Genomic DNA, 12,639 nt, shown 5'->3' with positions numbered 1-12,639 from the left:
CCATCTTCTCCCACGTACCTTTCCTTCCCTTCTCTCTTTTCTCCGTCTCCAGCTCCCTTTATCCTTGCCTCCTCTTCTGTCTCTTTTTCCTAGCTCTGATCTTCCTTGTCCTTTCTTCTCCTTCCTTTTCCATTCCCCTTTTCTTTCCATTCCTTTTTGCCTCCAATAGCTCCTTTTCCTGGTAAAGCCATAATCCCTTCAAGTTGAAGGAAAAGGAGAAGGAAAATCTCCAGCACAGTGAAGAATCCTCTTTTTTTTAATGCCCATTTGTGGAATTGGGAAACCCCCCACGTGATTCCAAAACACATGATCTGAGCTAGATCTTCACTTGGGAAAAAATGTGTCTGCATTCTTCATAACTCAAATTTTAAAGGAAAAATGTTTTCATTATCAACCATTTTAAAAATGTAAAATGATCACAACAGTAATATACTTATGAAATATATGAAGAATTAAATTTCCCTCTTGTGGACTTTGAGCTCATGGCATCAATTAAACTTATGTTGCTCTCTGGCAGTTTTGTCTTTCTAAAATGAATAATAGGGAATTCCCTGGCGGACTTGTGGTTAGGATTCTGGGCTTTCACTGCCTGGGGCCTGGGTTCAATCCCTGGTTGGGGAACTAAGATCCTACAAGCCACGTGGCATAGCCAAAAAAAAAAAGAATGATGGCCTTCCATGCCTTCTTACCATGGTATGATCATAAATTATGCAATATATATCAAAACATGCGATGTATGCACTGGAGTTTACAGATTGTAAATTGGCCTTAGTAATAAGAAACACCTTGACCTAATTTGAAAGTCAGTAAATGCTAATTTGGGGGTCAAAGTTCCAAATGGCCATATTCTGAGGGTTACAGAATTTTCTGGACATGAGTATTCCATACCATGTATATTAGCAACATATATACTTTATGTTTGCCTTTTATCTTTTTAAAAAAAAAACACACATTTCTCTTATTTTGCAATTAAAGAACCCCAGTTATATTAATATATACATATTTACACTGATGAACATACTCAAGAAAAAAATGATAAATCCACAAAAAGGGATGATATCCTTAAAATGAAGCATTATTTTCCATAATAGGTGACTATTTCCCAAAACTAATGCTATTACCTTTTCCTTTTATCTAGTCTATACATACCACAGCTCTAAAAGACATCTCTAGTTAGTAAACATGTAGCAGAAAAAGAATCTTCCATTTAATAAACTGGGGTTGGAGGAGGTGTATGGTTTTAATGCTTAATATTTTAAACAAGTATAGCCCCACAATATTTACTAGCATCTATTCCTCCCTTATGCATGTTTAATAAGAAAATGGAATAAGAGACATCACTTCTACACAAGTTTTTTTTCTTGAAACTACAGCTGCTGCTGGCAGAGATCTCATAACAGAATATGCTTTGTCCTTAGTAGAACAAGGAAAGACGCTGAGTATAGCTGGCAGCTTGTCCTGGCAAGAATAAGAGAAGGCACCATCCTCTCCTCTCCCTCCCCCAGATGCCTCCTGGTTCCTTGCACTCTTTACCAGCTCTTTCCCAATTCCTCCAGGGTAAGGAGAGCTGACTGTGTACTTCAGATTCTGCGAGCAGACAGGAGGCTTAAAAGCACAGGTCCCGACAGCGGTTCTTCTCCCTTTCTTCTCAACTAAGCAATGTTTTGTACTAAATGTGAAACGTTGAACAAAAGGAAATTACAAGTGCAAGTACCACTCCTCCATCACATAAAAAAACTTTCTTCTATGTATGTTTCCAACCTTTTCCCTGCCATTTATCCTTTCCTCTTTCTCTTTCCTCCTCTTTTCTCACACTCTCCTCTCCTTACCTCTCATTCATCTGATCAATGGTTTGTATTCCAAAAAGACCATTATAGGAAATTGAAGAACGGCTCTAGAAATGAAATAATGGATGGTGGCTTTGCTCCTGATTATAACTCTGTTCTTTAGGAATTGGGTAGGAGACTCTCCAAGGGAATATATTGTATTTGCCAGAAGTGGCAGCCAACCCAAATTGCAATTTTTCACATAATTCTATCTGCTTGCTTCATGCTCACAGGGAAGTGTTAGGGCAATGAATGTGAAAATAGTTTGTAAGCAAGTAGAGAATATACTAAAAATTCATCAAAAATCAATTCCTATTTATATATTAGGACATTTATAGCATGTTTTTCTCCAAAGTTCCATTAGCAAACATACTTTTTATTTCTAGATTAGCAGTAGATCTGCGCCAGACCAATTTCTTTCATTCTGACTTAAAGGTTGAGGAATCAGGTATGAGTGTATAATTACACTATACGATTGTAATATCAGACTGATATCTGTTACTGGCAGGTTATCCAAAAGGCAAAAACGGCGACACGGGGAGCGCAGAGAGGTGTAACCAAAAGGATATTGTAAGGGAAGGCAGGATGCTGAAGTTCTCCTCTCATTTCTTCATTTACTTAAAAGTGGGCTTGGTCATATCACGTCATTTCTCAGAGCCTCAATTTCTTTCTGCAAAATGAACTAGATGACTTCTGAGATTTTTGTTTTTTTAGTTCTCACACTCTACACTTCCTTTGTTCTCACAGAACTCATATTTTAGTGGGAGAAATGGACAAGAAAACAGACAATTATAAAAGAGGGGAAATATAGAATGTTATCAAAATAAATTAAAAATCAGAATTCTGGATTTAGAGAATCAGGAGCCACACTCTACAAAGGCCCCATGAAGAGGATTTCAATTTTTTTTAAGTTCTCCCTTTTAAAAAAATGTAATGCTATTGGACTAAGAGTTAAATGCTGTGACTATAAGATAGCAAAAGAAAATTGAATTTAATGCAGTAATGGTTCTGGAATAATACTCTCTTTTTATAAATAAGTCCATCTATGGAATGATGTAATACTGTATAATCTGAAAACTGCCTCATGGGAAAATGCTAGAAGCAGACAGTATCATTGTTTAGAATACTTTATGGTACTGAATCTCACTTGATTCTTATTAGGTTTGTTTTGCTTTGTTTTTTGCTTTGTTACTACTCATCTATTACAATAAGGAACAGTTTTTCTTCCTTTTCATATATAACATCTGATAACTTTTTTTTCTAACTAAAATATAGTTGATTTACAATACTATATTAGTTTCAGGTATACAGTATAGTGATTCAATGTTTTTATAGGTTATACTCCATTTAAAGTTATTATAAAATATTGGCTATATTCTCTATGCTGTACAATATATCCTCGTAGTTTATTTATTTTATACATAGTAGTTTGTACCTCTTAAACCCCTATCCCCAACTTGCCCCTCCAGCCCATCCCCTCGTTACTGATAACCAGTACTTTGTTCTCCATATCTGCAAGTCTCTTTCTGTCTTGTGATATTCGTTCATTTGTTTTATTTTTTTTAGATTCCACATATAAGTGATAACGTACAGTATGTGTCTTTAACTATCTTTATTTCACTAAGTACAATACACTCTAGGTCCACCAGTGTTGTTGCAAATGACAAAACCTCATTCTTTTTATGACTGAGTGACATTCCATTGTGTATGTATACTACGTCTTCTTTATCCATTCATCTGTCGATGGACACTTAGGTTGCTTCTCTTGATATGTCTTGGCTATTGTAAATAACATCCTGATAAACTTTTGATTGGAATGTTATTTTTTCTTTTGTATAACTGCTCAATATATGTACTTCTCTCCCTGATAGCTAAATACTTCATATATTAATTTAATTGGTCCACTTTTTTTTTCCTAGCCACAGTCAGAGTGGAAGTGGAGGTAAGCCACACACTTTCATCAGCAGTTTCTGCAAGTCTTCAACGTTTTTGTGTGTACTAATGACAAAATGCTTTTGTCTGCAAATAATGAGGAGGATCTTAATGTGGTAGAAAGAACACAGGACTGGGAACCAATGACCTGGAGCCCAGCCCTGGACACTGAGTGACCCTGAGCAAGTCAGTTCTTTCTTCCAAGTTTGTTATGGGTCATAGGGTGACTCCACTTCCAGTATGCCCAGGGCAGTCTTGATTTATGCCAATTGTCTGAGCACAATTTTTAGTAGTATCCCCCTTCACTTTCAGAAGTATCCTTGTTTGGATGATAACTTACATGGTCACCTTAGCTATGACTCCTAAATCTCCTCGTTATCTCATCAACAAAATAAGGGTTACTAATACCTGGCAGTGCTAAAATTCTCATCCTAAAAATCAAATTTCAAGTTTATTGTACATATTCTTGTACAGAGAAGGTACTCAGTAAAGATTTGTTAAATAAATATTTGTCAAATAGAAAGGTTCCTAAGGACTATAGGATAACAAATCAAATGAAGGTTTAACTTTTAAAATATCACATTGATGAAATGAAATAAAGAAATGAAAAGTCAGCCCATCAATGTTTACAAATTCACCTTTCATTTTATTTGCTTTTCTTTACTTATATCTTGATCAGTAGCTTTTTCTGAATGTCTCCTCAGTATTAATTACATTTTTCTTATCACCTCTCCCTTCTTTTTCCGCAAAAAATTCTAACTCCATCGTTATTTAATTTTACTTTTTTCATAGTTATTTTCCCCCATTTCTTTCATCTCCCATGCATACTACTCTTTATCTTCCCTCATATTTTTATTACATTTCACATCTAAGAATTCCTTATAAAATAATGTTAAAAATAATTAATTTACCTACTACCTATGTGAGAGTGGGAAATAAAGCTACTTTTTATTTCAATAGTTGATATGAAAGTAGGATGCTTTCTGCAATTAAATAAGACAGATTTATTATCAAATTTTGAGTGAACATTTGTGACCAAATTATAAAATTAACAGAAGACTTTTTCCCCCCTAATTCACATGAAGGGATGTTCCCACCTCCCCCAGACGATGATATTTATGATGGAATAGAAGAGGAAGATTCTGTTAATGGGTAAGAATGATCAGCGAACTGCCTTTTTGCAGAGTATTGTATGTACTGGAATTGAATAGTCTTGATTTCTATTTAAAATAAAAAGCAGAAATAGCATTCCCTGTTACGTTACCAAAAATTATTTGAATGTTTAACAGCATTAGTAAATGCGGAAGTGTAACTGCACCACACTTCAAATGAAGTGGTATATTGTTTGGAATAACCTTGACAACTACGTCAAAAGCAGTGAAATGAAAAAGGGATAAAGGATTAGAAGTGTTGCAGATTTTTTTTCAAACTTTTCCCTATCATTTATTTATCAATCAATAATTTATTTTTACGACAATCTGGAAAGTTAATCAGTCACATGGCTATCCTTTGTATGTTAATCACAGTTGTAGGCAACCCAAATAAACTGAGGTCATATGCTATCTGTGGCAAAACCGGTACTGAATCCTTTAGGTGTTTAAACTTTTGAAATGGCGTATTTTAAAATTTAAATACATATTTAAAAATTTTTAATCTATTAACAACTTACTTTTAATACAGTAAAGCTAAATTGATGTTTCAAACTTAATCCTGACTCAGCTCGCTAGTTTAAGAACCAGGAGAAATCTACCAAATAGGAAAAAATAACTTACCTGCTATTTACCTAGTAGCAGCAGTATTCAAAGACCATAACCTATAAACATAATAGCTTCATTTTGTTCAATACAATGAGTAGCTTACAGCCTGAATGATCAAAGCAGTATAATTATAAAAAATCTGATCAATGCCTGCATGCTCCAAAGCTCTATGCTACAGGTTGAAGAGAAGAGTAACACGTGGTCCTGGGGGATTTTGAAGATGTTAAAGGGAAAAGATGACAGAAAGAAAAGTATACGAGAGAAACCAAAAGACTCTGAGTCAGACAATGAAGGTTCATCGTAAGAGTCGACCAACCACCAAATCCAGTGCATGATAACAACACTAATAATTTAATCAAATGCTGCTAATATTTTATAACCAATAACCAAATTCTGACAGACTTTTAAGCCATTTTAATGTGTTTTTCCATTAGTCATTCTAGCCTCATTTACTGTGGCACCCTTAAACTCATGCATTTATATGAGAGGAGCACAAAGTATTCGAAAACCATCATATGGTTCAAAAATATATTTTGCTTTCCATTCAAACATGTACAAGCACACACACGCACAAGTGCACACACACACACCCTCACACACTCATACACACTCACCCTCCATTTAATAGGACTTTTTTTAACTGTGGCATCAATCTGAATGTTCACAGTTCCAATGCCACATTTTATTATATAATATTGTATACTGACTATTCTTCAAAATATACATTCTCTTTTAAAAATTAATTGCTAGAAATAAAGGACACAATTTGGAATTTCTTTCCTCTAAGTACAGTATTTAAAGTCTTTGTAACTATATCACAATTGTGATATATTAATTCTACTTGAATTACATATTTATCCTATAATAAAATTATTCTAAACATCTTCAGTTTGTATAAATAAAACTAAAGCATAAATTTTACCTTTCCATCCAAAAATAACCCTTTAGTATAAGTTCCATGCGTATGAATTTGAAGGATCTTAATTACACTCGTCGGTACAGGATATCCTTATTTTATATGTGCCTAATAGATTCACCACACTTAACTGAAGTCTTTATAAGATGTTAATTCCACATAGAAGTCCTAATTTTAAACCCTTTTGTGAGACACTAAAACAACACTCAATAAACAGGACTCTTAAAATTATAAGTAAACATAGCAAATCTTCTCTTCATGCAGCATTACTCAAATGTGGTCCTTAGAAATAAAAGCAGAGATTTTTTTTTTCGCTCTAATTACACACCAGCTAATTCTGGTTTTAGATCACTTGAACTAATGACCTTTCACACTTTACTGTAACTGTGCACCATTCTTCCAGTGATGTGTGTGTGTGTGTGTGTTTAAAACTCAGAAAGTAATAAAAGCAAAGGTCTTTTTCTGTTGCAACTAAAAGCCACCCAATCCTGATTTCAAATCACTTCTGATAATAAGCTCTCACTCTCTAGTTTCAGTGGATATTCCTCTCTTATTCACCATTCTTCTGTTTGGAGATATACATGTACATATTGTTGAAACATGGTCATATAAAAATTCCTATGACCTCTGCTGATTTTGACTCGCATTTCTATTCTTTGAGTCAAATAAACAGTTTTGGGCCTGAGCTATGCCACAATGACTCCAGAATACTGAGACCATTTAATTACTCTGGTATGATAATATGCCCAAACTTCATAGAACAAATCTGCGAACATTGGTCTAATGGCTGTGAGCAAAATAAACCACTGGATATCTCGACTCTTGACTTTTTTGGTCAACACTGGAGTTCACAAAAAGTCTTGCTAAATTCCAGATTGATGGACAAAAACTTGGGACTTAGCAGAGAAATGGAGGATGAGAAAGGAATGACAGTCAACAGATTAATTAGACTGTATAAGCCTCCAGGCTATTACTTATTCATGTCTCTCCTAAATAAAAGACTCAATTTCTGTGTTTATATTGGTCTGATTATAACTGTGTTCTCATTTTCTTTCCAGTTTCCCTTCTCCTCCTAAACAAGTGGGTAAGTAATAAAAGCTAACTGTATATTTTATATCTCACTTCTTGCAGATGAGGTAGTGGAAAGGATTGGCTATAGTCACGCTGTCTGAATTAGAGTCCTGACTCTGAAAATAATAAATTGTGTAACCTTGTCAAGTAACTGCACTTGGGGTCACCACAGTTTCTCAACAGTAAAATAGTGGGAAGAGGAAATTTTAAAATATCAACGATTTTTAAACAGTTCTTCCAGCCATAGGATCACTATGGAGAAAGGGACAAGTGAGTAGGGATGGACCCCAACATTCCCCATGGACCCCCCCCCACCCCAATTCAGCCAGAGCTTGATGTACTGGACTTCTGCATAAAGATTTCTGAAAACATGCCACATTATATGCCACGAAGGTCCTTCTAAATCTAAATTTCTTTGATTTTTAAAATGTATCACTTATATTGTCTTTGGAAAATTTTCCACTGCTCAATGAGAAACAGTTTCTTCTTTGTACAATTTTGATCAGCTTATTTTTTTACCCCTGCTGAGACAGATCTTTAAAGGAGTTTTCTTAAATTTACTTTGAACAAAATAAAATGTCTCACAAGAATATTCAGGGCCTTTCAAAAGGTTTATTTTAACTTGTAAATAAATTGAAAGAGCAAACCAAACACAAAGATAATCTATTCTTCCAAACTGTTTATCTGACTTTGTTTTCAGTTATCAATTTGAAAATATGTAAGGCTCTAACTCAAATTGATCAATAACTGATAAGTGTATATCTTAATCTATAATTTTCAAAAAGTACTCAAGAAACTTAGCTCCACAAATAGTAGGCATAAAATGGAAAAAATGTGATCAATTAAGTAAAAAATGTGTTTCTTGTTTTAATTTTCTTTCATTCTCAAAGGTGTATTAAGTGCATGTGCATGGAATAGTAACTTTTCCCTTTCTGGAAACCAGTGATATGTCATATTTTTACATATTTATTATAGATTCTTCATGTAGTTGAGCAAGTTTTATCCTGTGAAATTAGTTAACCTGAGTGGGAAGAAAATACACACACATGCACACACACACACACACAAACATATATACATACATATACAGAGCATATATATATATGTGTACATATATACAGAAGGGGGGGAATTTTTTTTTTTGGTTGCGCCGGGCCTTAGTTGCGGCAAGCGGGCTCCTTAGTTGTGGCATGTGAACTCTTAGTTGTTGCATGCATGTAGGATCTAGTTCCCTGACCAGGGATGAACCCAGGCTCCCTGCATTGGGAGCGTAGAGTCTTATCCACTGTGCCACCAGGGAAGTCCCAAGGTGGGGGGGGGGATTTTTTTAAAGGAAATCAAATCCTTACCACTACCAGAGAGCATTTTAAACTTTCTGTGATAATCATTCCTTAAAACATTTGTACTCTCTTCAACTCATCTCTTTAGCTTAATTTGCTGTGGAGCAACTTAATAGGTATAGAGAGGACGCATTCCTCCTGACTTTATTAACAAGAAGTCTAGAAGCAAGAAAAATGTCTACACATTGGAAAAGCCATTGAACCAGTTCAGGTCATAGCAACTTTTCCACCAATACTGATTCTCAAGACCTGCTGGTACCAAAAGTGTCGTTTATTTTACAATAGTGCCACACATAATATTCCTATAAGGTAAAAGTTAATAAAGACAGATCAATGAGCAAAAGAGAGGGATAGATAGATAGATAGATGATAGATAGATAGATAGATAGATAGATAGATAGATAGATAGATGATAGATAGATAGGCACAAAGACAAAGACATATAAATAAAATGATATATATTATCCTAGCACCCCAAATCCCATAAAAATCTTGACTTCAATCTCTACCTGCAGCCAGTGGCCAGTAATATTGATTTGCTTGTCAGCAATCTACTAATCTTACAATTCATCACCCTTGTGGATATTCAAATAATCTCAGTCACTGCTTTAGGGGTTTTTCCCTGATAACAATAGTTATAATCGTTGCCACTGTTTTGTTGTTGTTGTTGTTTTTCTTTTTGAGGGATATTTAACACAAGCATCAAGGAAGATAGGAATCTCTCCCTTTTAAGGAATAGGCAGTGCTTCCAGGAGAAATGTACAGAGACCTCAGGAAAACTTATTTTGTTGTCCTTGAAACAGTCTTTATATTAAAATACCATTGAATGCTCATATCAAAATGTACACTAACAGTGTTTCAACATTGGCTATTCTGTCTTTGTTAGACATGGGAGATGAAGTTTATGATGATGTGGATGCCTCTGACTTCCCTGCTCCACCACCAGAGATGAGGTAATTTAAATGTTCTCATTACAATGAAGTAATGAAAATCAGACGGTTCAAGAAAATCCAGCTGGAATAAAACCCCAGTGAGGGCATGTGTACTGTGTGCCATCCTGTTGGCTCTGTCCTCCTCTCCCTGATCCCAACTCTGACCTGTCTGCCAGGTTTGTGAATGGATGGATAGCCCAGGTCTTCCTCCTCGTTCTCTCTCTCGCTTCCCCTCACCCCTTCCCAGTGGTCCTTCTCCCTGTTCCCTGATTATCTTCTGACCTATGACTCACCAATGTCTTCATTCATTTATTCACTCATTCACTGGGAAAATATTTGAGAGCCTGATCGCAACTCATCTCACTGATTCATTCGCTCCCTTTTTTACTTTTTTCTCAAAACATTTTTTGTCTTGAACACACTGCTTAGTTTATGTCTCGATCCTAACCCACCTGCTTCAAGCCTCCTCCATCCTCCACAAGAAGATCGTTTCCTTTTATGAAAAAAAAAAAAGAGAGAGAAGATTTGTGTTTTGAAAGGACTTTTAAGAGTTATGTCACTTTTTCACAAAATCATCTGATTCTCAAAGGTTCCATTCAAACAAAAACAGTCAACAGTGAATAGTGACATTCTTTAGCTTACCTAAGGCTTCAATTTAATTTTAGACAAAAGTTGTAAGAAAATCTAAAATCAGTTAATAGAAGAGGAGTACCTTTTGAAAATTCTTTTGTAATAGAAAATAACATGTTAGGATGCTTTTTTATACTCCAATAAATATGTGAGATGATCTGATACATGCTATGTATGGAAGCAAGAACACCTCTCTAGCTTTTTCAAGAAAAAAGAAAGATGAATAAAAAGATCTTGAAGTTGATCAGTTAAAGGATAAAAGTAACATCAATGGAATACAGTAAGTGGTGTCTTCTGAGCTGTACTGGTAAAAATGCATGAGTGAACTCTAAGTTTCTGTTTTTGTCATTTTTGGTTTTTTTACCAACATTGTTAAACTAATTTTACAGAACAAGAGCAAGATCAAAGAAACTGAGGGGAAAATATCCTGTTATTTATATAAGAAGATCAAGTTCTACAGACAAAACACACCAGAAATATGAAAGGAGAATCATTCTCCTTTTTCAGTTCTCCATGAAAGGAAAATCTAATCTTCAGAAATATGTTAAGGTTTAATATTCCTCACCATTGGGAAGTCGCTTCTATTCCTGACAGTTTTAAGCACATTTTTGTGTTTAATATTACTGTAGAAATGCCACCACATTCCATTAAATAGCTCCCTAGGAACCCAGAGTCACCCACTGGCCCTTTTCTTTAAGCAAAATAAACCCCAGCTGATTAAACTTTGTGCAATATGTACTAATTTCTTTCCCGTTGCTTATTTTCAGAGTTTAAGGCAATCGTGTGTCTCTAACACAGCATTCTATTTTTTTAAATAAATTTCAATAAATTACCTTTAAAGAGAGCTTGTGGGGCATTTTTAACATTCATGTATATTCTGATCGCTCCAGAGTGCTAATCCGGGCCAGCAATTCCACTACTACCCAGGTACCATCAGAGAGAAGGTATGAGGGACAATGCAGAACCTAGGGCAGGACAGTGTGATAATTCATTTCCCAGTGAATGAACTAAATTCTAAGATTCAAAAATTTTAAATAAATCAGTTACAAACAAAACTTTACCTTAGGTAACCAAAATTTTGATTACCTTAGGTAATCAAAATTAATGTCAGTGTTTAAAATTTTTCCTTATTCACAAATATTCTGATTTTTTAAATTCCCTCCTACAGAGAGTCACAGCCTTTCCCTAAGATCCATACTTAACCCAGGAATTGTTCACAACCTTGGTTGCAAATTAATATCACCTGGGAGCTTTTAAAATATATATGTCAGTACCTGGACCTCACTCAGTTTAATTAATTAGAATTTTTAATTAATTTAATTTCTGGGAATTAGACAAGGGCAGTGGTATTTTTTAAAAACTTCCCAGGTGGTCCTATATGCAGTCAGGCTGGAGAATCACTACCTCAGAGCTGTTCACCTCTCTTATAATAATTGGCTTTAGTTGGTATCATGAGATACGACCCTGGCTTTGTTTTAAGTCGATTATATATAGATAAATTTTTTAAGCCATAAAAATCAGTCTTTCACAAAGTGTTCTTTTTTAAAAAGCCTTTTCTATGACATTAGCCAAACCACTTAATTATCTAGGAAGGGTTGAAAAATATAAGGGGTTCAAGACTAGGTTGAATCATATGAAACTGCTGATATGTAACCATGTTTAAACTATACTTCAGTCATTTTATACCATTCAACATAATACATTATCTCTCACTTCCATTTTAACTCAGTCTGTATTCTCTTGAAGATCTATTCTGCATTATGAAATGTCATCATTTATTACAATGAATGTACTAGATTTCTAACAAAGATAATTGAAAATGAAATTTAACAAAAATGTAATGTTATGAATTGTCTGTTATACACTATTCTTCTAATATTTTGAAACTAAATGCCATTTTATGTGTGTTCTGCCATCCTAGTCAAGGAGCCAAGGCCAAGGCAGAAGAAAAAGACCCTAAGAAACTGAAAAAGCAAGAAAAAGAAGAAAAAGACTTCAGGAAAAAATTTAAAGTATGTTTACATTTAAATATCATACAAAGTTCAAAGTGCTAATGAAAAAATTGATGATTTTTAAAAGTGTAATTATCAATATCACAGTTCTCCATCACAACTCCTTTATTTTCTACAAAATTTATTTTAGATTTAAATTTATTCCTATAAGAAATTAAGTAAACTCTCATACATGCACAATATATGTGCTGTGATAATCATCTAAATTTAGCTGTCCTTTGAA

General features: G+C 34.5%; 1 protein-coding gene across 1 annotated transcript in view; it reads left to right on the top strand.

Annotated features, from left to right (window-relative positions):
- Positions 1-12,639, top strand: part of FYB1 (FYN binding protein 1) — a 115,675-nt gene that overhangs the window by 90,520 nt on the left and 12,516 nt on the right. Inside the window, exons 10-15 of the mRNA XM_068535269.1 lie at positions 3,746-3,768; positions 4,844-4,910; positions 5,681-5,815; positions 7,490-7,515; positions 9,729-9,795; positions 12,326-12,416. Coding sequence (XP_068391370.1) covers positions 3,746-3,768; positions 4,844-4,910; positions 5,681-5,815; positions 7,490-7,515; positions 9,729-9,795; positions 12,326-12,416 — 409 coding nt within the window. The remainder of the gene's footprint in view (positions 1-3,745; positions 3,769-4,843; positions 4,911-5,680; positions 5,816-7,489; positions 7,516-9,728; positions 9,796-12,325; positions 12,417-12,639) is intronic.

Source organism: Eschrichtius robustus, chromosome 2 (assembly GCF_028021215.1).
Source record: "Eschrichtius robustus isolate mEscRob2 chromosome 2, mEscRob2.pri, whole genome shotgun sequence".
Lineage (NCBI taxonomy): Eukaryota > Metazoa > Chordata > Mammalia > Artiodactyla > Eschrichtiidae > Eschrichtius > Eschrichtius robustus.
This window is presented reverse-complemented; position numbering and strand designations above follow the sequence as displayed.